Genomic DNA, 25,835 nt, shown 5'->3' on the forward strand with positions numbered 1-25,835 from the left:
GGAAAGCCCACCTCTGGAAGATGGAATAAGCGACATCTGGGCGAAGGGACCACTCGTGAGAGGCGAAGGACCTGCTCAGGCGGTCGGCCAACGTGTTCTGCGCTCCTGGCAGAAAAATCGAGTGGGCTACACAGAAGTCCCAGAGGAGCAATGCCTCGTTGCAAAGTGGGGAGGACCGTGCTCCGCCCTGCTTGTTGACATAAAACATGGCTGTGGTGTTGTCCGTGTAGACCGCTACGCAGCGGTTCTGCAGGTGAGCCCGAAAGGCGAGACAAGCTAAGCGGATGGCTCTGAGCTCCCGGACGTTGATATGGAGGGAGAGCTCCTGGGGTGACCAGAGACCCTGGGTGTGCTGGTCTCCTACGTGAGCCCCCCAGCCGAGTGCCGAGGCGTCCGTCGTCAGGGTGATCGACGGACGAGGTGGGCGGAACGGAACTCCCTCGCATACCGTTTCCGGGTCCAGCCACCAGGTGAGCGTCTGGAGAGCGGGCCTTGCCACCGTTACCACCATGTCTAGGGGATCGCGATGAGGGCGACGCGCAGCCTGGCGTGTGCGGTCACAAATGTGGCCGCTGCCATGTGCCCCAGGAGGCGGAGGCAGGATCGTACCGTCGTCGTCGGAAAGGCCTGCAGTGCCCGAATGAGGGAGGCCAACGTCTCGTGCCGAGTACGAGGGAGGCACGCTCTGGCCAGATTGGAGTCCAGGACCGCTCCTATAAACTCCACTCTTTGTGCTGGAACTAAGAGGGACTTCTCGGTATTGACCAGCAGGCCGAGAGACCGGAACAGATGTAGAATCTCGGTCACCTGATGCGCCACCAGCTCGTGGGAGTGGCCCGAATAAGCCAGTCGTCGAGATATGGGTAGACGTGGATGCGACGACGGCGGAGGGCTGCGGCGACGACCGCCATGCACTTGGTGAATACCCTCGGCGCGGTGGAGAGGCCGAAGGGGAGCACTGTGAACTGGTAATGAGCTCCGTTGACCATGAAGCGCAGGAAGCGTCTGTGGGGGGGGTAGATTGCCACATGAAAGTAGGCATCCCTCATGTCGAGGGCAGCAAACCAGTCTCCCGGATCCAAGGACGGGATAATGGACCCCAAGGTTACCATTCGGAACTTGAGCTTGCACAGGTATCTGTTGAGCTCCCGGAGGTCTAAGATAGGACGAAGGCCTCCTTTCGCCTTGGGGATGAGGAAGTATCTGGAATAGAATCCCCTGCCCCGCCTGCTGGGAGGCACCTCCTCGATGGCACCCACGCTCAACAGAGATTGGACCTCCTGTAAGAGGACTTGCTCGTGAGAGGGGTCCCTGAAGAGGGACAGGGAGGGTGGGTGGGAGGGAGGGGGCGAGATGAACTGTAGGCGGTAGCCGTATTGGACAGTGCTGAGGACCCAGCTGTCCGATGTTACAGATGACCACGCCTGTAGGAAGTGGGAAAGGCGATCGGAAAACAGAAGGGGTGGATCCTGATTGGAGAGAGGTTGGCGGCCCTCGGGCGTCCCATCAAAAGGGCGTCTTTGGGCCTTGAGGGGCCTTGGACGATCCCTGGGCTTGGTTACGCCGCCCGCCGATGGTCTGCGGCCTGAGCGACGATTGTTAGGCGGACGAGGTCTGTTGTACTGATAGGGCCGATAAGGTTGACGCCGGAAGGAGCGCCTCTGGGTGGCCGGCGTGTGCATCCCTAATGTGCGGATCGCCACTCTGCCGTCCTTTAGGGTCTGAATGCGAGTATCAGTTTTTTCTGAGAATAGACCCTGCGTCTCAAAAGGAAGGTCCTGGAGCGTGTATTGGACCTCCGGCGGCAGAGTAGAGGACTGAAGCCATGCAATGCGACGCATGGTTACCCCTGATGCTATGGTCCTGGCCCCCGAGTCCGCTGCATCTACCGCTGCCTTGATCAAGGTACGGGAAGCCAGCTTTCCTTCCTCCAGCAGCGCCGAGAATTCTCGGCGGGAATCCTGCGGTGAGCTCTGTAAATTTCCCTAGGCAGCCCAAGATGTTAAATGTATATCTTGAGAGCAGGGCCATTTGATTGGCGATGCGGAGTTGTAGTCCGCCCGCTGAGTAAATTTTCCGGCCTAACAAGTCCATGCGCTTGGACTCTTTCGATTTTGGCGCAGCGGCGGGCTGTCCGTGTCGCTCCCGGTCATTAACAGAATGGACCACGAGAGAGTCCGGAGCCGGGTGAACATAAAGGTATTCGTATCCCCTCGGGGGGACCGAATACTTTCTCTCAACTCCGCGTGCCGTAGGCGGGACAGAGGAGGGCGACTGCCAGATAGCGGCATTGTTCTTTTGTATTGTCCGGATGAAGGGGAGTGCTACCCTCACGGGGGCCTCCGCTCCCACCACGTCTGTGATGGGGTCATCCACCTCCTGGACTTCTTCCACGGGTAGGTTGATGGCCTTAGCTACCCTTCTGAGAAGGTCCTGGTGTGCCTTGATGTCGAGCGGCGGAGGTTCCGACGGTGCCGCCCCTGCCACCGCCTCATCGGGGGAGGAGGATGAGGAAGGACCGGGTAGCACTTCTTCCGGTGCCTGCTCCGTGTCTGCGGGAATAGGTGCCCGCGTTTCATGGCCCAAGTGCGTGCCGTGGGCGGCGGCCTGTGGAGTGGGGGACGGAGGCGGCCTGCTGACCGTGGCTACCGGTGCCGACCGCACCGAGCCTGGCTGTCGCGGCGGAAGGGGAGGACCCAGTTCATGTTCGGCCCAAGGCACCCAAAATCCCCACTGCTGAGGTCCCTGCTCTGGCGGGAGGGACCCCGGCCGGAAGTCAATGGCGCTGCCCTCAGGGGACGCGACTGAGGGCTCTCTTGATGGCCAGGGGGCCGACTCGGCGGGCGGTGCCGGTCGTCACATGGTGTAGCCGGGGAACGGGACCTGCGCGCGGGTCGGTGCTGGGAGGTCGACCGGCGGTGCCGGGAGCTCGACCTACGGCCCCTGGAGGTTGACCTTCGGGCCCGGGAGCTCGACCGGCGGCCCGGGAGCTCGACCTGCAGCGTCGGGAGCGCGAGCGACGGTGCCGGGAGCTCGACCGACGGTGCCGGGATGCGGATCTGGACCGCGTGCGGCGGCGCCTGGAGCGGCTTCGTGACTCTCGACGCCTCTCGCGGTGCCTGGAGTCGGACCTTGTGCGGTGCCGGCGAGTCGGCGACCGGGACTTGGAACGTCGTCGGGAGTGCGTCTCGACGTGGATCGCCGTGCCGTGAGCGAGATCGGGACCGAGATCTGGCGGCGGTGCTGCGATCAGCTCGGAGGCCCGGGGACGGGGGGCGCATCATAAGTGGCTTCCCCATAGACTTGAGAGTCCGCACCGGTGGCACCGGCAGCTGAACGCTTGCATCAGCGGTCAAGTCAATCAAATGTCTTGCCGTCGCGAACGCCTCGGGCGTGGACGGCAGCCTCAGCTCCTCCTCGGTAGGTACCGGGGAGCCGGGCGGTGCCGGACTCGACGGGCCTTGCGGCGCCGGAGTCGACAGCACGGTGCACGTTTTGTGCACAGCCTCAGCCTGCACCGTTACAGTCGGAGGCGGCTGGGCTAACGGTCTCTTGTGCTTGTCCGAGACCGTCTTCGGCACTTTGCGCTTCTTTCCCGGGGAGATGGAGCGGTGCCGGGTCTTCGGTGCCGGGTGCCGAGATGCATCATCGGCACCGGGGCGGCTGGGTGCGGTCGGCGCGCTGCTAGCTGAGGCAGTCTTTGGCGCCGCCGGTGCCGGAGGTTGGAGGGCTGACTCCATGAGGAGTTGTTTCAACCTTGAGTCCCTCTCCTTCCTCGTGCGAGGCCTGAAAGCGACGCAAATGGGGCACTTGTCCGACCGGTGCGCCTCTCCAAGACAGCGGAGGCAGGAGTCGTGCGGGTCACTCACCGGCATAGACCGCTGGCAAGCCGCGCAGGGCTTGAAACCCGCCGGTCCGGGCATAAGCCCGCACCGGGGCGGAAGAAGAGGGCTAACCCCTCTAATTCCCTAATGACTATCGTAACACTAACTATGGACTAACTATAGAACTATTAACAAACTTAACAACTATGATAACTATATACTCTAAGAATTCGGAGAACGCTAAGGCTGTGGAGGAGAGCAGATCACTCCACTGTTCCTACTAGCCGTCACGGGCGGAAAGAAGGAACTGAGGAGCGGACGGGCCGGCTGGGGTATATATGCGCCGCCATGGCGGCGCCACTCCAGGGGGCGCCAGCCGGCCCGCCGGAGTTGCTAGGCTAAAAATGTTCCGAACAACCGTGCACGCGCGGCGCGCACACCTACAATGGAATGGATAGGAGCAATCACTCGAAGAAGAATATGCTTGTATCTATTTGTCTGAAATAGTTTTCATAGCAAGAGCTTCCGTGTTTTGACTTTAAACTAATTACCTGTAAACAGCTGCTGCTATGAGTCTTGGACCCTGAGCTTAGTCTGGTTGTACTTAGAAAAGTGACTGTACAATTTATTTGTGGTCTTTGTATTTATAGCATCTCTGGATAAAATATGCTCAATTTACAAGTCAAATGGCAATTGTTTTTCTAACTGCCAGCCCCACAAACCCAAGCTGGAATCTGTCAGTCAAGCTGAGGTCCTTCTGGCTCACATATCACCAGTAGTAACCATACTGAGAGGTGAGCTCTGCCCTCATTGGAATACAAGATCTGTGGCATAGCCAAGGCTGGCCCAGATCAGATGGCTTAAGCTGCAGGGCTAAAAATTGCTGTGTAGACAATTAGGCTCTGGCTGGATTCTGGGACCAGCCCCCCTCGAGGGGTCCCAGAACTGAGGCTCCAGCCAGAGCCGAAACTTGTACACACCAATATTACAGCCCCACAGCCCAAACCTGAGTCAGCTGATCCGGACCAGCCACGGGGGTTGAATTGCTGTGTCGACATGCCTATAGGCACTTGTCTAACTTAAGTAACTATGAATGTTCTCAGGTGTAAGAGAGCAGGATCTGAATTTGTCAGCTGTTTCTGATGTGTTCCTCACTGCAGTATCTAGGAGTTGAATAAAGATTTCCATGCACTTGAACCTTAACAATTCTGTTCATATGCAAGCTACAACTGAATCCCACTCACTCTCCCATAGCTGTGTTAGCGCTGCAATACTAAAGACTGCATTGTATGAAGAGCCTGTCTACAGCAGAGACAGTTACACTAAAGTACCTCGATGTAGTCACGCTGGCATGAGCCTCTGATGCAGGCATGCAGCAGTGATGTAAAGTGGGGTTTATGCCGGTAATTGACTGCATCAATTGTAGTGTGACACCAGTGCAAATATGCCTAATGTAGATAGGGTCTAAAGCACATAGTGGTGACTCATCTATCAGCTTAGTAAGAAGGTGCTAGTTTTACACACCTCTTTTGACCACAGCCACACTGACATGATACTGCCCAATCTGAGTGTGGAGAGTGGGGTGTTAAGCAAGGCTAGTAGGGGAACGCACAGAGATCAAAAGCAGCACTGAGTGTCAAAAAATGCCTGGAAGACTCTGCTTTCCTGCATCACAGAAAGATGCTGAATAATTTAAATTCCCTGATTTATGTTCATGCAAATAAAGGCTTTGGGTCAGCTGTCCTTTTTGTAGCTAACAAAGGGCCACTCAGAGAAGGGGCCGCTCTGGAACCGCTTACAGCAGAGCCGGCCCAATAGCCATTTGTTGTTAGGATGCTTATTCAGCGTCAGTTTCCAACCACTGTCCGTTCTCAGTTCCCTGCTGAAGCACTTGATCCCTTGCCCTGTGTTTCATGCAATGCTGAGTTGCATTATATAAGGAAATGATTCCCTTGTCCTTCTGGCTACTAAGGACTTTCCTATATACATGGAGGCATCAATACTGTACATACAGTTCATGCACACAGCTGGTTAGCTGGGTTTAGAGAGGATGTGCAGGCCCTCACATAGCTTTAGTACAATGTCCTCTAACTTCCTGGCCAACTTCAGCTATTTTGCTTGAGTTCTCCTTGTTAGAGATGGGCCGACTGCTGCTGGGCTGCCTCTGCATGAGCCGGATGGCTGAGTGCAGCCCCTCCCTTTGGAAACACTCCACAGCCCACGGAGCTGTCTGGGAATGTGGTAGAGATTTGTGGAAATAGTCAGTTTACATTACATTCCAAATAGGAACTGACAATGGATTGAGCAAAGTCCTGCAAATTTACAAACATGCTGGGAAATGGCCTACATTTGAAGCCTCTGGCTCTGCTAGAATATCATCCGTGTGTAATGGTTTGTCAGCTGATGTGCAAACTCAGTGGCCTCATAGTTCCTTTGACCCTATCTGCTCTCTCTCTGAATGTGTGCTGTGCACTCTGGCAAAGAAACCCCATGTACTGGTGCTATGGTCTTGCCTGTGCTTTCATCTGTTAGTGCAGTTAGAGTGAAGTCCATCATGTGTTCCCCTCACAGCCTGCTTGTGGCAGCAGGTGGATGATACCCTCTGTTGCTGTTCTGTGCACAGAGAACCTTGCATTTGGTACCCCCTGGGGGTTGAGCCATCGGCGTGTAGGAATATAGTGAGTAAAGAGTTAGGGGTGCTGAAAAGCAGGGTGTGGTGCTGTTGCTTTAATTTGTTAGTGCATTTGCCTAGAACTGGGCTCAAAGACCAGTATGGGGGGAGCAGTGGGCCCAGCAGACCAAAAACAGGACTGGGAATCGGGCATCAGAAGTCCTGAATTCTATTCTCAGCTCTGGCACAGTCTCCCTTTGTGATTTCAGGGGAGACAACTTCTCTGCCTCAATTTCCCCACCTATAAAATGGGGACTTAAAGTAACCTAACTCACAGGGGTGCTGCCAAACTTAGAGGTTCTTCTAAGTGCTCTGACTCAGAAAAGCACCATGTGCTCCACAAAAAGCCCCTATTGCCATTATGTTAATTGCCAGGTGCCTACTGGAAGAGGTAAATGGTTTCAGCTATAGTGTGTATGCACAGAACTATGTTGTGGGGTGGCACAAACCCATTCCTACAATGGAATCTCTCAGCAAGGGGGTAGCTAGGAGACTGAGAGAGTTTTCTATGGTATGTAAGGTAGAACTGTTCCCCAGCCCAGCTGAGTCTATCCACTTAAACTAGAAAAGCAACTGAAGCAACCCTTATATATGACCAGCTGGTATGTTACAGCTGTGGTCAACCTCCTGGGTGGCTCTGGTGTGGTCTTGTCCAGTAGCTCCTCACTGCACAGGGGAGCACTTGGCACTCTTTGGGGTTGGCAGCACAACTGGCAATCCATTACATTGAATAGTTCCTTGAGCTTTAGACAAGTGGCCTCTCCTCTTCCTTGGGTTGGTCTCCAGAGGAATACAAAATGTGGAGGGAAGAACTTAGTAAACAGAGCAAAGTCTATTTGTGTAGGAGTGGGTCTGACCAGCATGTTAAGACCAGGCCCTGTACCCTGGCTCATAGTACCAGCACCACCACCTCATTCTCTCAGTCTGCATAAGTCACCACCTCCATCTCTCTCCATAAGCCATTAGATATTCCTTGTGCTCCAGGGCTTGGGGAGACCAGGGGTCATTGGCGATTCCTGCTGCCCAGCTTCCTCCGCTGACTGTCATCCGACTTGTGGACCCGGAAACACTCTTTTAGGTTCTGCGATCGGATCTTGGGGTTCAGAATCTCCTCCCCCATAGAGCTGGGGAACCAGCCCCTTTCCTGGTCATGAAGACGCTCCCCAAAAATCCAACCTGAGGAGCAGGGAAAACATGTAGCAGGACAAGTCAACAGGACTAGAATGCCCAAGTGCAGGAATGAGTACGAGTGAGAGCGAGCCACCAGGGCTATGCTTTGGAGGGCTTGGGTTCAATTACTGCCCTTGAGACATACTGGTGGCTTAGCAGATACAGGTAAGGATTAAGAAACCAGGAAAAGCCTGGGCTCTAATCCCTTCTGAGCCACTGACTGACAGGTCACCTGACCTTGTATTCTAGTTGCAAAACTGGCTAAAAAGCAGATGTGAGTGAAAAGCAGATGCTACCTCTTCGCTAACCATTCCTGGCTACATCAGTACAGAGACCCAAAGCAGGGACAGGACGTAGCTGCACTTCTCAGCCAGAAGAGGGAGTGCAAGGTACAGGAACGAGGGCCTTAGCTGATGTTTAGTCCCAATGACAGCTAAACTCTGCTGTTGCCTACAGGGTCACTGTCCCTAGGGGTCTGTCCTCTGATGCTGATGTCCCATGAGAGACAGGGAGTAACAACCATTCAGGGAACCCCAGGTTGTCCAACAAGGGCACTTTTTTTTATCTAGAGGAACCTCCCTCTGTGTTCAAAAGCAGCCTGTCCAAGGGACAGCTCTGTTGCCCTTGTGATGAGTGATTTTAGGGATGCCTGGAGCCACATCGCTCTTACCGTCATCTGTCTTGTCCAGGATGTTAAGAACATCTGCCAGCTCCAGGGACAGCTCATCTGGTTGCTGAGCCACATATGGATGGACACACTGCACCTGGGGGCAATCTGACAATGGGAAGGGAGAGAGAGGGACAAAGTAATCCAGCTGCCCCAGAGTCCTGTGACTACTGTACAGTATAAAATGGTGTAGGCTGGTCTGAGCGAGCAACTTTTGTATAATTACATCACTTGGGGTGTGGAAAATCCAGCACGCTCGGGGAGGTGGATTATCTACACCGACAGGAGAAGCCCTCCTGGTGCAGCCTTTTAAGTGCAGACAAACCCTTAGATAGAGCAATATGGGGGAAGAGGCTTCTAAGGTACCAGGTACATGAGAAATGGATCATGTAAAGTTAGAAACAGATATTACTGTATCATACTATCCCTGGTTCCTTTATGCTCCCAGGGTGTTATCCCACACAATGCGGGGTTGGTGACACACCTGCTGCCTGGATCTACAGGGCTGTGCCTGTGCCAGACGGTCCTTTGAGCTGGGAACGCTGCAGTAGGCTGCTAGAAGTGGGCTGGCTCCAGTGCTATAAAGGGCTCAATGAGAAGGTGCAGAGGCCCTGGCTGAGAGTTAATTTCAGTGTGGGGAAGGCTAGGGGTAACCCAAGCAGGCTACCCCACAAGGCCCAATCAGGTGGCCAGCAGCTCTGTGAACAGTTCCATGGGAGTCATGATGAGGCTCTGGGCCTACCAGCAAAAGACACAGGCCATAGCTAGAGTGGACACCTTTATGGTGTGTGCTTTTTTTACAGCCTTGGAACGCACACACTTGTGGTAAAGGGCTTCTGTTGTGGCAGCCTGCTCTGCCCAGACCAGTTTACAGTTGTGTTAATGCTCTGGCTAAAATGTAAGTGTAGATACACTCTAAGCAAATGGGAGGCAGTGGGTGGGAAGGCGGTAGTTTAAGATTTAACATTGTTTTTCATGTCTAGTGTGATCTGGTGAGAATGATTCGGTGGAGTGAAGGGGGGCAGGAGAAAGGAAAGGGACCACTGGAGCAGGGGGAGGGGTTGGAGGTGGAGAGCAGGGGAGAAACCTTAATGCCAGGCACAGAGAGGAAAGAGGCTGATCTTGTCAATCGCACTCAGAGTGCTGGCAAGATCCTGTGTGGGGAAGAGGGGGGAGTCCTTGAGGGATGCAACATCAGTTGCAGCATTTGCGATGCAACCAGCATTTCAGATGGCCCAGGCAGGGATCTCTGAAGAAGAGTATGACACACTGCAAGTTATATAACCATCTCTCCCTCCCTCCATCTCTGCTGCATCTCTTACCCAGGAGCCTGGATGTGAATGAAACAAACTTGGTTCTCCGATTTGGGGCCAGCGAGATCATCCAGCGCTTCATCTCACTTCTGTGACCAGAGCAAAACAGAACACAACTATGAGGGCGCAATCATCTGGTTGCAGCACAGTGTTACTCTCCCAACCAGCTTTGATTGCCAGGCCTACATTCCCAGCTTTCCCTCTTTGCCAGCTCCAACTTTTTTTCCTTTCTCTGCTAGAAACAGAGATCCCCTCTCTGGGCAGCTGGGACACAGTAAGAGTGTCTCATCGGTAGCTGGACAAGCAGCTATTTGAAGGTCAGCCTGGTCACTATTAATAAATTGGAGGAGCTCTGAATGATTCCCCTCTCTCTCCCTGCATTTTACTTGACTCTGTTTCTCTTAGGACATGGGTGGGCAAACTTTTTGGCCTGAGGACCACAGCAGGGTTGCGAAACTGTATGGAGGGCCGGGTAGGGAAGGCTGTATCTCCCCAAACAGCCTGGCCTCCGCCCCCCATCTGTCCCCTCCCACTTCCTGCCCCCTGACTGTCCCCCTCAGAGCCCTCAACCCATCCAACCCCCTCTGCTCCTTGTCCCCTGACCACGCCCTCCTGGGACCCAGTCCCCTATCCAACCCTCCCTGCTCCCTGTCCCCTGACTGCCTCCACCCCTATCCACACGCCTGCCCTGACAGCTCCCCCTCCCCCCCCCGGGATTCCCACGCCTATCCAACCGCTCCCTGTCCCCTGACTGCCCCCCAGGACTCCTTGCCCCTTATCCAACGCCCCTGCTCCCCCTACCATGCCACTCAGAGCGGCAGGACTCGCTTACTGGAAAGCCTGGGAGGTGGGCAGGCGCAAGCTGCGCAGCCCGGCAGGAGCGGCAGGCTAGAGAGCTCCCCGTGCGGTGGCGTGGCTGCGGAGGAGGGACCAGGGGCTAGCCTCCCTGGCCGGGAGCTCCGGGGCTGGGCAGGACAGGCCCGCGGGCCGTAGTTTTCCCACCTCTGTCCTAGGATAATGTAGAATCTATATGGATCCCTACACAGATGACTTGCTGCAGTAGCAATAAATATGGGCAACTGCATGGACAGTAACCTAATTGGCAAGCTAGATCTAGTACAGTGCTCCTCCCAGGTTGCTGACCTGGGGTCACAGCAGGTGTAACATATTCAGCCCTCTACTTTCCTTTCCAGCTATTTTTTCTTCTCCCCATAGGGTGTCCTCCTGGAGCTCTAAGGATAGGCTTTCCCTCATGCCTTGCTTGATCTGCTGTTGAGAGAGGGAAGGTGCACACCCTTTCCCCACAGGCTCAGATTGCGTGAGAAACCGTTGGCTTCCCATTCAGCCCTTCCCAAAGTCACTGGGCAGGTTTGTTCCCTCTTCTCTTCCTCATTTCCAGCAGGTGAGCAGAAAGCATCGCCTCTGGGATTTCTCTCCTCCCTCCCAGTTGTCAGAGCCCTTCCTTCCCTGCCTCCCTCCATTCTCTCTGTACTGTGTGGTTCCCTCTCCAACTCTGCTCCTAGTCTGCACCTCCCTTAAGTCCTTCCCTTTATCTCTTTCTCAGTTCTGTTACTCTGACTCCTCTGATCCTCTTAGAATAGTTTCCCTGCCCCTTTTCTGTGGCTGCTTCTCCTGCTGCCTGTGCGTGCGTGCACACACCCCCTCTCCGTGTGCAAGCAGCAACCTGAAATTAGTGTGCTATCCAATCTCTGCATGTCAGGTCTTAGCCATGTCTGTCAAGCATCACTCATCTGTGTGACACTCTGGCATTTTCCCTGAGTCGTCATCTCCCACACACTGGTTAGAATGTCACACACAAGCTGAACTGGTGACTTTCTGGGATAATCCGTGCTGCAGGGGCAGGCACATCACGTCACGCTGCAGGGGCCTTGTGTGAGGGAGGCCTCCATCTACCACCTCTCTATCTACTGCGCAATCCAGCCATCTCACACTGGCTTTCATGGCTCTTCCAGCTGCCTGCATCAGCCATTCCCTCCCCTGATTAGTGCCCTCCTCACACTCCCCATCAGTGACTGCCCATCCCCTTCCTCCCCGCACAAACTGCTGGGACCTGCCTTCGTTCTGCATCTCTTCCACTGCTGAGTTCTTCTCTCACACCTGACTTACCTCCCAACCCCAACTCCAGCCACTGAGCCACAGCCAGCCAGCTGGAGGAGATGGTGGCAAATTCCACAAAAACCTGTCGAGTTCCACTTTAACTCACCCAGGATACTTGCCACTGGAAGAGCTACTCGGAATGTGGCAGCTCTGCTTGGAGACTAACTACCGGGTAGTTATATTTTGGATCTTCAAAGTTCTGTACTGAGCTCAAAATGGTATGGTTTTAACTTTGTCTTGCATAAAAGCTACGGGTACTGGGAGAGGTGAGAAATTTAAATGTCCTGGCTTCTCTGGATTTGAAATCAGCACTATAGCTTACCAGTAATCTAAAACCTTGCATTTAATTATGCTGAAGTTTCTCTGGGAAAAACCACTGACAAAAACAAAAAAGGAGAGGTGCTGATGTGCTGATTGGAAAGTGTGATCACTTCTATCTGTAGGTCAGTGTTTGAATGTGTGACCTAATAAGCTCAGGTAATATTGTGAAGTGCATTGACTGGGAACTTAGAAGCTCAGAAGGGGCCACATGTTCAATTATGGTAACTGAAATAATGCTGAGATTGGCCTTTTCCACAGAGGTATAAGTGACTGAAAATAGGAGCTCAGTATGCTAGTGCTTCTCTGCCAAAGCATACTGTAATCAGCACAATGCTAGCTGTGATAAGCAAGGGTTGCCTTTGCCCTAAGTGCTTATTTGTGGTGTGTAGCTTTCAGATGCCCAACATCCCTATTTTCAGGTACAGCAAATCTGTTAATCACCCTGAATAGCAGAGTTTGCAGGTGGGTGGGAGCAGTCACAATGCACGTTACTCTCTCGTCACGCTGATCCTGCAATGTGTGTGTGGGCGGCTCGCTGCAGGACTGAGGCCATGGTTGAAAATCTCTTCCAATTACTGTTCAATGGCAGGGTTTTTAAACCCCAGTCTCCTCTTCTGCTTCCCCAATTTAGGGTGCAAATGTCATGTAGACGTAAATATTGGCTAAGTGGACACATCTATAATTATCTAGGCCTGCAAAACTGTGGGTGCAATAAGAGACTGGATTGAGGCGAGTCTGGAAACCAGACCCCAGGCATCTGAAACAATCAGCCCAGTGTTAGTGGTGTTGAATCATTTGCCCAGTCTGAGCTTGTTGGATCTTGAAGTAAAAACCACAGAATCAGACAGAAAATGGTATCCAGGGAGACTTCGGCACAGTGGAATTCAAGACTACTGAGCAGCGCGAGGGCTGCCATCAGAATTGGGGCCAGCCATAGAAGAGAGTTTAACACTCATGAACAGAACTGGGACTCCTGCCTTTATCTTTACAGTAACTGCTCCATACCACAGGGACTGTGCACAGCTAGGGGGATAAGTTACCGGCAAAATGCTAGATTTTTGGTTTGAATCCTAGTGATCCACATCAAGCTGTGCTTGTATAAATGTACTGCATGTGTACTGCTAATTTAAATTACCATCTGGATATGTGTGCTGAGAGATTTGCAAACCAGACATATAATTTCCTTTCAAATCTTAATTGAGTCTTGACCTACCTAGAAATCAGCGTGTTACACAAGGATGCCGTAAATACACTTGTACAGGAAGGAAACTCATCTAGTTTTATAGCCGACCCCCACCCCCCACCCCGAAAGCTCTGTCTTGTGTTGAGAAGTTATATCAGGAGGAAGAGGAAGGGTTGTGCACTGGGTGGACTCAGCTCAGCTTGGTATAGCAAGGTATTCCCATAGATAGGAATTCAATAAGACCAGCTGGTGAGGAGGTAGATGCCAGACTGGTGACCGTGGCAGATTGGACACTACACTTTTGAGGGTTCAGGGGAATAGTAATGCAGGTTGCTAATGGGATGACAGTGTTTCATACTCACTGGGATGATGCCTTGAGCATGTAGCTGACCTCCCGATCATCCGTGTTCTCCAGAAGCCTCAGGATGAAGACATTGGCCAAACTCTGTCCCTGATCTTCTAACTCCTCTACCCGGAGAAGCCCTCGCGGTGCTGAGTCAAATACCTGGTACTTGTCGCTGAGAGAGGTAAGCAAAGGGGTCAGGAAAGCTCAGTCAGTCAGTCTGGGAGCAGTTTGCCTTTAACAATACCAAATTCTGAGAGAGGCATGATACAGAGAGCAAATTCTTGGCTGGTGAGGGGAAGAGACACCACCTAGCTAGAGTGAGGATGGATGGTCTGAGGGCTAAAGCACAAGACTGAAAATCAAGAGACCTAGATTCTATTTCTGGCTCAGCCACAAACTTTGTATGACCTTAAGAAAGTCACCTAATCTGTGTCCCAGTTCCCAGCTGTAAAATGTAAATAACGTTTTCTCCCAGGAAAGCTAAGATGAGAGGTTTATATCACTAATGTTTGTAAATTCTTCTGTGTTCTTGGTTGGAAAGTGCTATGCAAGTAAAGTAGTACTGGGCACCTGGCTGACACTGACGAAGTGCATATTAGAAATGCTTTACTGGATAGACAGACTCCTTACCAGTAAGTCTTTTTAATGTCAAACTTTTTGTTCTCTGGCATCTAGTTTGTGTTGTAATATTTCTCTATCATAAATGCTATACTCCTAGCTGAGGCAGCTTTCTCTCCCTAGATGGTGTGCACTGTACTTGATACAATCCCTTGCCTCACACATTGGTTTACACACCTCCCTGCTGATCAGACACTCCCAGCCCATCAGACAGAACTTATTTCACTAGAGGTTTAACTTGCTTAAACTACAATATTCTTCAGACTGGTAATCAGCCAGGAATTACTTTATAGTAGCAAGCCAAACATTCTAGAGTCGGATCTTTAGCTGCTATAGCTCAGTTTAGCACCACTGAAGTCAATGGAGCTATGCTGATTTACATCAGCGGAGATCTGGCCTGAAATTTTAAGTAACACAAAGGTCAAATTGTGTATGGGAATGCAGCCCCAACATCCAGAGTTTGCAGAAGAGGCAGTGTAAATATTCAGACAAAGGAGAAATCTTCAGATAGCCCCTCTGGAAATGGTGCCTCTGATACAGGACTCTGTACTGCCATATTTCAGACATAATCTGGTCAATTATAGGACAAGAATCCATGCACAAGTTAAGCAAGAGCTGGTTGGATGAACCAAGGGGGGAGGGGTGCTTATAACACACATCCAGGTGTTGGCCACATCCCAAACTCACCCAGGAATCTGCCTGCAGAGTACCAGCAGGTCATTGAAAAGGAACAAGTAGATTTCTCTAAAGAGTTTCTTGGTGCGGAGCGTGCGTGATGTCTTTGGGCCATTCATTTGCTGCAATTCCCCTTGCTTTAACAGCCAACGGGAGTGAGAGATGATGGGCACAGACTACATGGAAGAGAGAGACAGCAAAGATCAGAAGAGCAGGATCTGCAAACAACCTAACTAGTTTTAAGATGCATCTTGATAAGTTTATGAACGGGATTACATGATGGGGTTGGCTACGGTAGCAGGGCCTTGGACTCAACAACTCAGGAGGTCCCTTTCATCCTATGTAACCCTTACAGGATAAGTAACATATGCTCCTTACTTCACTAGAAATGCAGATAAACCTCAGAGTGTGAGGAGGTGGAACAAGACCTATACCGTGAGGAGAGGTATACATGGCTCCGATAACAGGGAACGCAGCCTTAGTACTTAAAAGTGCTGGCAACCAGGTAGTGTGGAGAGAGAGAGAGGAAACAGCTACCAGAGAATGCAAAGATAAAGTGGGGGGGATCGGGAAGTGGGGACTGCAGGAGTCGGAGGGGGGGAGGAGGCACAGGAACCGGGGGCAGCAGTGTGGGAAAGGAGCCTGAGGATTGAGTGGGGGGTGGGGATGGGGTGGATAGAAGCAGATGGGGAGGGGAGCAGGAACTGGGGTGGAATAGATAGGAGCAAAGGGTGATAGGCTATGGGCACAGGGGCAGTAGGGTTTAACCACTAGAGTGGCCCAACAGAACCTGGAATTAAGCCCATGAATCCTGAGTCTCTACATTTCTTTGCTGTCAGCAAATAGCTGTGAAACCCACTGGCAAAGTAACTCCTTCCCCCTACTCCCCACAGTGACCAGTCCAAACAGAGAATAACTGCTGATGACCACTTCAAGGTATTGCATTAGCTCAAGCAATAAAGGTCTGTGCTGTGGATGTGAAAGTCCAGACCCTGCTGATGTCCCAAGTTGGGGATCAATATAGTTTCATGGGATGGAATTTCTCTTTCGGTATTTTTTTAAAAAAAGATTTAAGACATTACATCCAAAAAAATTACACTAAAAGACACCATGGTTACAAAGTGAAGCACTAAATAGTCAGGAAATGCCAGAATTAAGGTTGCCTGTGAAACTTTTGATTCAGTCCCCTTATGTGTATGCATGATGATACGGTCTTAAATTACATGATCACATACTACTTTTTGCACAGGACCCCTGCCTGAGTCAGTGCACAGGATTGACCTGCCTTAGGGTTGTGTAGCAAATGAGGCTGTTGTCTGCAGAACCCCTGCCTCATTTGTTGCAGAACTTGGAAAGTCTGTTGTGGATGAGGCATGGGACAACAGGAAGAGAGTGGATGGTCTCATGGTTAACACAGTGGAATGCTGCACTGGAGAACTGGATTCTATCCCTACCTCTGCCACTGAGCCATTATGTGATACTGGGCAAGTCACAAACCATAATGTTCACAATTGGTCACTATGTTCCTCATATTCTGGGTGTCTGCAATACCCACATGCTATCTGTTCTATCTCTGCAGGGGTTACCAGTCTGTACTTATACCTTGATCTTAAACTCTAATTTCTTCTGGATGCTAATCATCTGCTCTGTTCGGCTCATCTTCCTGACACCTTCGTTACATGCCTTCACCACCTGGGAAAAGAGAACAATCTAAAGGTCTGATTCCAAACTGATGTCTACTCCATGCTACAGCGCTCTCCTCCCATGGGTTACTTAGCAAGTGTTGGTGTATAACATGATCTTTCTACATAGGTGAGCACCACAGTGTAGGTATTATAATAATGGAAAAAAGGAGATATTAACTAGCACTCATTAGCATGGGTTTTTTTAATTTCACAAAACTTTCACGTAGAACAACAACAACATTTTTACGTATTACAAAAGTGAAAAAGTAACATTAAAGACCCAATCCAGCTTTCATAGTGAAAGTTTTTCCATTGAGTTCAATGGGAGTTGGATTGGGCCTTAAAAGAATACAAATGACTATGATAAAATTCCTTCTCTATATAGGTTTCTCTAAATGCATAATACTGATAAGTGCAGTTAACATAGAGCTTTGTAGAAACCTCTGTTCTTAGTTGAATGTCCATTGGTTGTGGGAATTAGAGAACCAATGATGCATACATAGAAAAGGATCATCCTGTATGCAGATTCTATAGCAATACATGACACTAAGAGAATTTTTGGTGTAAACTGACCGTTAACTGAACTCACTAATAAATACTGATCCAGCTTTGGTGCTGTCAAGTTAGTTCTTTTCACCATCACTAAAAAATCACTTAAAGATTAACAAAAAGGATATAATATTAGGAAGGATTTATATTTAAGGGTCATATGGCACTTATCTAAACTATATTCAGATACTGACTCCATTGTTATGCCGATATTCTGGTCTCTAGCAGGTACAACAGCTATAATCAAACTGTATTTCCCAAATCCTACAGTGCTACAAATCACCTCTCTTCTTCCTGTACATTCAACCCAGAAAGTATACATGAAGTACCATCTTCATATGGAGGAGAAGGAAGGCAAGTATTAATTTCAATAAGATATTGTTCGCCCTCTGTCAAGAAATAGCAGATGTTGGGGAGGGAGCTGAAACTCCCTGTTGGAAGAGAAATCAGTAATTCAGAAGTCTGTATATTCTTAGAGCAACATGTTTGTTTACACTAGAACAGATGTGTTCACAAAACAGCTTGCAGACAATAACCTCTTCAAGGGATCTTAGCCCAAACACCAATACTCAGTTCACAGGGAGCAAGTCTATCTCAAGAACAGAGATATTAAGGTGGAGAGCAAACTCTCTTGTAGCTTGTCACAGCCCCCCCATAGAAAATTAATCAGAAAATCAACGACTAAAAACTTTCTCACATGCTAAGAAAAAGAACTGGTAAGATTATCAGAGGGGTAGCCGTGTTAGTCTGGTTCTGTAGAAGCAGCAAAGAATCCTGTGGCACCTTATAGACTAACAGACGTTTTGCAGCATGAGCTTTCGTGGGTGAATACCCACTTCTTCGGATGCAAGTAGTGGAAATTTCCAGGGGCAGGTATATATAAGCAAGCAAGAAGCAAGCTAGAGATAACGAGGTTAGATCAATCAGGGAGGATGAGGCCCTGTTCTAGCAGTTGAGGTGTGAAAACCAAGGAAGGAGAAACTGGTTCTGTAATTGGCAAGCCATTCACAGTCTTTGTTTAATCCTGAGCTGATGGTGTCAAATTTGCAGATGAACTGGAGCTCAGCAGTTTCTCTTTGAAGTCTGGTCCTAAAGTTTTTTTGCTGCAGGATGGCCACCTTAAGATCTGCTATTGTGTGGCTAGGGAGGTTGAAGTGTTCTCCTACAGGTTTTTGTATATTGCCATTCCTAATGTCTGATTTGTGTCCATTTATCTTTTTCCTTAGAGACTGTCCAGTTTGGCCGATGTACATAGCAGATGGGCATTGCTGGCATATGATGGCATATATTACATTGGTGGATGTGCAAGTGAATGAACCGGTGATGGTGTGGCTGATCTGGTTAGGTCCTGTGATGGTGTTGCTGGTGTAGATATGTGGGCAGAGTTGGCATCGAGGTTTGTTGCATGGATTGGTTCCTGAGCTAGAGTTACTATGGTGCGGTGTGCAGTTGCTGGTGAGAATATGCTTCAGGTTGGCAGGTTGTCTGTGGGCGAGGACTGGCCTGCCACCCAAGGCCTGTGAAAGTGTGGGATCATTGTCCAGGATGAGTTGTAGATCCCTGATGATGCGTTGGAGGGGTTTTAGCTGGGGACTGTATGTGATGGCCAGTGGAGTCCTGTTGGTTTCTTTCTTGGGTTTGTCTTGCAGTAGGAGGCTTCTGGGTACACGTCTGGCTCTGCTGATCTGTTTCCTTATTTCCTCGTGTGGATACTGTAGTCTTGAGAATGCTTGGTGGAGATTTTCTAGGTGTTGGTCTCTGTCTGCGGGATTAGAGCAGATACGGTTGTATACAGATACAGAGACCAACACCTAGAAAATCTCCACCAAGCATTCTCAAGACCATAGTAACTCTAACTCAGGAACCAATCCATGCAACAAACCTCGATGCCAACTCTGCCCACATATCTACACCAGCAACACCATCACAGGACCTAACCAGATCAGCCACACCATCACCGGTTCATTCACTTGCACATCCACCAATGTAATATATGCCAGCAATGCCCCTCTGCTATGTACATCGGCCAAACTGGACAGTCTCTAAGGAAAAGGATAAATGGACACAAATCAGACATTAGGAATGGCAATATACAAAAACCTGTAGGAGAACACTTCAACCTCCCTGGCCACACAATAGCAGATCTTAAGGTGGCCATCCTGCAGCAAAAAAACTTTAGGACCAGACTTCAAAGAGAAACTGCTGAGCTCCAGTTCATCTGCAAATTTGACACCATCAGCTCAGGATTAAACAAAGACTGTGAATGGCTTGCCAAATACAGAACCAGTTTCTCCTCCCTTGGTTTTCACACCTCAACTGCTAGAACAGGGCCTCATCCTCCCTGATTGATCTAACCTCGTTATCTCTAGCTTGCTTCTTGCTTGCTTATATATACCTGCCCCTGGAAATTTCCACTACTTGCATCCGAAGAAGTGGGTATTCACCCACGAAAGCTCATGCTGCAAAACGTCTGTTAGTCTATAGGGTGCCACAGGGTTCTTTGCTGCTTGTAAGATTATATATAACAACGCCACACAGTGAGCTCTGTCATAACAATATATACCTAATTATAGATAAATGAGAGTTAGCCTCATACCCCAACTTAAAAATGTACAAGCAGGCCACCAGGCTACAGGGATCTATAAAATGGACCAGGTCTGACAGTCATTGACAGGCAGGTATAGCAATGATCATCTATTTAAATGATAAATTTAGCCATCCTTGTAGCCAACTACAGTAGCAGGCCTCCTCAGACTTCTGAGCAACAGCTTCAAGGTGTGATCTGAAAACTACTGGCCATCACACTCATTGGAAGGCAGCATGCAAAAAAATAGCCATATGAAGTATTCCAAAACATCAGTGTCAGCTTTAGAGATCTTTGCCTTCGATTTATCTTGAAGGATCTTCAGTCAGTCTGCTTCCTGGACCATTCCAGGCCAAATCTGAAAGCCTTATACAGGCTTTTCTTGTTGGTTTTTATCAGGGCTGTCAAGCAATTAAAAATGTATCACAATTAATCGCATGATAAAAAAAATTAATTGCACAATTAATTGCACGATTAATTGCACAATTAATTGCACTGTTAAACAATAATAGAATACCATTTATTTAAATATTTTTGGATGTCTTCTACATTTTCAAATATATTGATTTCAGTTACAACACAGAATACAAAGTGTACAGTGCTCACTTGGTATTTATTTTTTCATTACAATTATTTGCACTGTAAAAAACAAACCATTTTTCAATTCATCTAATAAAAGTACTGTAGTGCAATCTTTGGCATGAAAGTTGAAATTACAAATGTATAATTATGTAAAAAAAAATTGCATTCAAAAATAAAACAATGTAAAATCTTAGCACCTGCAAGTCCACTCAGTCCTACTTCTTGTTCAGTCAATCACTCAGCCAAACAAGTTTGTTTACATTTGCAGGAGATAATGCTGCCCACTTTTTATTTACATTTTTGCAGGAGATAATATCAGCTGAAAGTGAGAACAGGCATTCTCATGGCACTGTTGTAGCCGGCATCCCAAGATATTTATGTGCCAGATGCGCTAAAGATTTGTATGTCCCTTCATGCTTCAACCACCATTCCAGAGGACATGCACCCATGCTGATGAAGGGTTCTGCTTAATAATGATCCAAAGCAGTGCGGGCCGACGCATGTTCATTTTCATTGAGTTGGGTGCCACCAGCAGAAGGTTGATTTTCTTTTTTGGTGGTTCGGGTTCTGTAGTTTCCACATCGGAGTGTTGCTCTTTTAAGACTTCTGAAAGCATACTCCACACCTTGTCCCCCTCAGATTTTGGAAGGCACTTCAGATTCTTAAACCTTGGGTTGAGTGTTGTAGCTCTCTTTAGAAATCTCACATTGGTACCTTCTTTGCATTTTGTCAAATCTGCAGTGAAAGTGTTCTTAAAACGAACAACATGTGCTGGGTCATCATCCGAGACTGTTATAACATGAAATACATGGCAGAATGGAGATAAAACAGAGCAGGGGTACATGCAATTCTCCCCCAAGGAGGCCAATCAAAAATGTAATTAATGCATTATTTTTTTAATGAGTGTTATCAGTATTGAAGTGTGTCCTCTGGAATGGTGGCCGAAGCATGAAGGGGCATACGAATGTTTAGCACATCTGACCTGTAAATATCTAGCAATACTGGCTACAAAAGTGCCATGCAAATGCCTGTTCTCACTTTCAGGTAACACGGTAAATAAGAAGAGGGCAGCATTATCTCCTGTAAATGTAAACAAACTTATCTGTCTTAGCGATTGGCTGAACAAGAAGTAGGACTTAGTGGACTTGTAGGCTCTGAAGTTTTATATTGTTTTGTTTTTAGTACAATTATGTAACAAAAAAAAATCTACATTTGCAAGTTGCACTTTCACAACAAAGATTACACTACAGTACTTGTATGAGGTGAATTGAAAAACACTACTATCATTTTTACAGTGCAAATATTTGTAATAAAAATAATATACACTTTGATTTCAATTACAACATAGAATAAACTATATGAAAATGTAGAAAAAATCCAAAATATTTAATAATTTTCAATTAGTATTCTATTGTTTAACAGTGCGATTAAAACTGTGATTAATTGCGATTAATTTTTTTGAGTTAATTGCATGAGTTAACTGTGATTAATCGACAGCCCTAGATTTTACAAATCTGACACTGCACCATCAACTGGAAAGCTGGCATTTTAGCACAGCTTCAAATTTAAAACATAATATTTTATTTAAATCACAATCCAGGATTCATTAAGTACCACAGACTCCTAGTAATAAAGAAGGGAGCGGCACCTGTCAAATGTCTCAAATACCCTGGAAAATTCTATCCCCAACAAACAGAGCTGCAGAAAGTTTCAGGACCTCTAAACATTTAGCACAGAGGTCCTCACATATACTGCCCCATATAGACAGAGTAAGAGGACCCTCGCCCACCATCAGAATATCCCAGGTGGAAGACACCACTAGGCCTTCCCCATGTTCTGAGACTATCCCATAATGTGTACTCTGGCAGGTAGTGTGCTGGAAATAACTAACATAATTGAATTTCCCCTCTCTATCACACCTTCCTATAGGCCTCTTGGGAATGGGAATACACACAACCTTAAGCACTCATAAAAAGCATCTCATTAAAGAAACTACTATTCTAGGTCAGAAAAGTAAGTTGCACCACAGGATAAAATCCAACCCCCATACAGTCCCACTACTGGCTGCCGCTAATTAAATATATTTCCCCATGGACTCCATCACCTTCAAATAGCTACAAAAACAATTTGTATTCTCTGAAACGTGCGGGCAACTCTTCTCTCTAGAATCTCCTACAGAGCAAATATATAATAAGAGCAATTCCTCTGTCTATTATTTGCTATCATGGTCTGCCCTCAGTGGAGAATAAGGGGAAATAATTACTCTGAAACACAATGAGGCAAATGTATCTCTGATGTAACTCCTCTGAGGTCAGTGGAATTGCACCAGGAATGCATATCACCCAGTACCTTTTTAAAGACACTGAGGATGCTGGCTAATTCTCAGTCTTCTGAAATTTGCCATCAGACTTACTGTTTCCAGCTCTTTGTGTGCTTCAAGGGCAGTGGTTTCCTTCTCGGATTTCTCTTCCACTTTTTTAAGAATATTCTGCACAGGAAGCAAAGGTGGAGTTAATTTCTCTCCTTGCTTGATAGCACACAACATTTTTCAGACACTACCATCCTCGGCCAAATTTGACTATCAACAGTAATAAATATTGGATAGGTAACGGTATATGAAGTCTTTCCCCACGAGGTTGCTGAGTCAGATCTAACCCCATACTGGCAGTAACTGAAAGCTGGTTCCATCAACTGGCTATTGAATAACCTATGTAAAATGAGTGTCATGGTCTCAGACCAGTAGCTAGTGGACGCATATTTTATTAATTTTATTTTATTTTATCAACCTGGCAACAATTGGTAACATTGTTGGTAATCTCAGTAGACAGCATGTCACTCAGACTGAACTATCCCCTCATTATTTGAAGGGAGCCCTCCAGGGCAGGGTTGAGGTACACTGGAAGGTAATGAGGGGATGACAACCACCGTTGGACTTGTTCTGTGGATAGAGATTTCCAAGGCTGGCCATCACTACAATTCCTCTCAAGCATTATATTTTCACAAACACATTTACACACACTCAGCCCAAGACAAGGTGGTCTCTTCAGGTAAGTACTGGGGAAGCACCAGCAAAACAGTGTGAAGAGACATTTGGTGCTCATAAATAATTGCCTGGCTCTTAGGGTAGGGGGGATGGCGCTGTGCAGAGGTTTCAGATGTATGTATCAGAGAGGAAGGGGACTATTGCATCACTTTTATTTTGGGAAGAGTGTCCTTGGCTATTTAGTAATTTCCTTTCAGGGCAGTTTCCTAGAGAAGAAAATACTGAGTTGAGTCTTCAGTGGCTTTTCTCCATTAATCCCTTCAGCTCTTGTCCTCTCACTTCCTGTGTCCCATAGACCTGACTCTGCACCAACCCTGATTATATATGAATCTGTCTATTCTGCACTCTGATCATACATGTGCATGCTCCTCTGACTACATCACTCTGTCTTCTTGGCCTTTCATCCAGCAGGCCTATGCTTCCTCCTCTCCTGAACCAGCATTGCCTCTCCTCATGCCTGGCTCTGCATGGCACCACTTTCCTGAACTACTGCCACCTCACTTCACTCCTCTCAAACCTTGATGTCATGCTGCTTCTCCTAGCTTTAATATTGACTCTAGGTAAGACACAGGGGGCAAGGGAGAAGAGTGTGTGTCTGTTTGTAATAGTAATAATTGGAGATATACCAATCTCCTAGAGCTGGAAGGGACCTCGAAAGGTCATTGAGTCCAGCCCTCTGCCTTCACTAGCAGGACCAATTTTTGCCCCTGATTCCTAAGTGGCCCCCTCAAGGATTGAACTCACAATCCTGGGTTTAGTAGGCCAATGCTCAAACCACTGAGCTATCCCTCATGTATATGAGAACATGAAAATGCTAACATTCCATGACAGCTAGCTAGGGGAGTCCTGGAGGGAGCATGGGGGACTGTCAGAAGACAGAGCAGAGTGGAGCTGTACCTGCACCAGTAGCTTGAGCCGAGTGATCCTCTGAAATGGCAAAATCAAAAAGGATGAGAAGGGCAGGCCTTTGCACTTGGGATCCATCTCCAACTGTGATATCACCTCCCGGAAAGCTGTCTTGTCTTGGCTGAGAATAGACAGACAGATTGAGAGTGCTTTGCTCACTTCCTTGTGTATCAGACCTGTGTTTGGAATGGGCATGTCTCTGTGTGGTGCTGCTTTCCATACCACCCCCTTCCCCAGAGACAGCATCTGCCTGGTCCTCTCTTCAACAAAGAGGAAAATAAATTCACTGAACACTCCTAGGTGTATTTTGGTTTAAGTTTGGCTTTATTTATAGTATTAGGGGATGGAAAAATAGACAATGTACAAGTCACCGTAGTGGATTCACATGTGTAGCACATATAGATTTAGCAGCACATGCTGAGTGTGTAGGAGTGCGTGAATGGGGTGTGTGTCCAAGTAGATGAGTCAGAGGCATAATTATACATTTTTACACAGTTGGATCATTGTGGCAAAGTAAAATCCACACAGTCATAGGAACAAGCCATGCCATAAAGCAACTCAAGCTCAGATAGTCTTAGCTGTTATTGACAGCATGAAAAATCTTATCTGACATCTTATTTGGCACTGCAGTGAAGCAGTTCATACTGCTGGAGATTCACCTGGCATTGCCAGGGTTCTGCCATTTGGAGTTCACAGTGGTGGAGGTATTGCGAGGATGAATACAGTGCTGCAGTGAGGAATCTCACAAGTCCCAACTGGTATAAACAAAACACTACTCTAAGAAAGCTCCCTCTACATGATGTTTCCTGGCACTTGCAAGAACATGCTATGAGGAAGCTTACGTTACTGGAGTCCTAGCTGACAGAAACAGCACAGATGTGAGGATACTATTAATTTTGTTTGAAATTGGTCTTTAATGCATGTACTTGGAAATGCACAGTAGAAATTTAAACAAAAGAATTATTCATAAGGCAGGCAGGTATTCTTATGTTTGCATGACTGCTTGAATTAACACATCCAAGACAGGCTGTAATTGTATGCCTGAGAGAGTGTAGAACTAAATGTAGGGGAAAACTCCAACATACAGCAGCACATAAGCACTGCAAAGTTTTACTGCTTGCTTAAAGCTTGACTAAATCATCCCATTTTTAAACTGATCATTCTTTCCCAGACCGAAAAGACTCTGCACTTCAAACTCCTTCTCCAGGAGCCACCCCAGATCCAAACAGGCCCCCTTAGTGATGTCACACAACCCAGCCAATCTTCTATTTCTCTTCTGGGCTCAGCCAGCTGCTCTCATCAAATTGTTCATATTCTGAGACTTCTTTGTGTTACTGGTGCCCCACAAGGCACTGCTCACCTTCATCCCAGGAAACACTGGGGTGCATGACATTTGAAAATAGCAGTCTACTAAATCCAGCAGACAGTTCCCTTGTAGCAGAGAAACCAGTAGGTCTATAGTGTGTCCTTTTGAGGTCAAAGAGAGGGAGCTGGAGGGCAGAGAAAAGAAAGGGGCAGTACTCTTCCATACTCATCTGAATCTAGCTAAAATGATTGTTGCTAAAATGTGGAAATGTACG

The 25,835-nt window shown here is 48.2% G+C and overlaps 1 protein-coding gene across 3 annotated transcripts in view; it reads right to left on the reverse strand.

Moving 5' to 3' along the window:
• Nucleotides 1-4,307: 4,307 nt before the first annotated feature.
• Nucleotides 4,308-25,835, reverse strand: part of NGEF (neuronal guanine nucleotide exchange factor) — a 122,459-nt gene continuing 100,931 nt past the window's right edge. For all 3 annotated transcript variants that reach the window (XM_045031089.1, XM_045031091.1, XM_045031090.1), the window contains 8 exons: nt 24,247-24,376; nt 22,720-22,794; nt 16,509-16,598; nt 14,919-15,082; nt 13,630-13,785; nt 9,655-9,734; nt 8,336-8,440; nt 4,308-7,671 (listed from right to left, as the gene is read on the reverse strand). In XM_045031089.1, coding sequence (XP_044887024.1) covers nt 7,499-7,671; nt 8,336-8,440; nt 9,655-9,734; nt 13,630-13,785; nt 14,919-15,082; nt 16,509-16,598; nt 22,720-22,794; nt 24,247-24,376 — 973 coding nt within the window. In that variant the 3' untranslated portion in view covers nt 4,308-7,498. The remainder of the gene's footprint in view (nt 7,672-8,335; nt 8,441-9,654; nt 9,735-13,629; nt 13,786-14,918; nt 15,083-16,508; nt 16,599-22,719; nt 22,795-24,246; nt 24,377-25,835) is intronic.

This window comes from Mauremys mutica, chromosome 9 (genome assembly GCF_020497125.1).
Source record: "Mauremys mutica isolate MM-2020 ecotype Southern chromosome 9, ASM2049712v1, whole genome shotgun sequence".
NCBI lineage: Eukaryota > Metazoa > Chordata > Testudines > Geoemydidae > Mauremys > Mauremys mutica.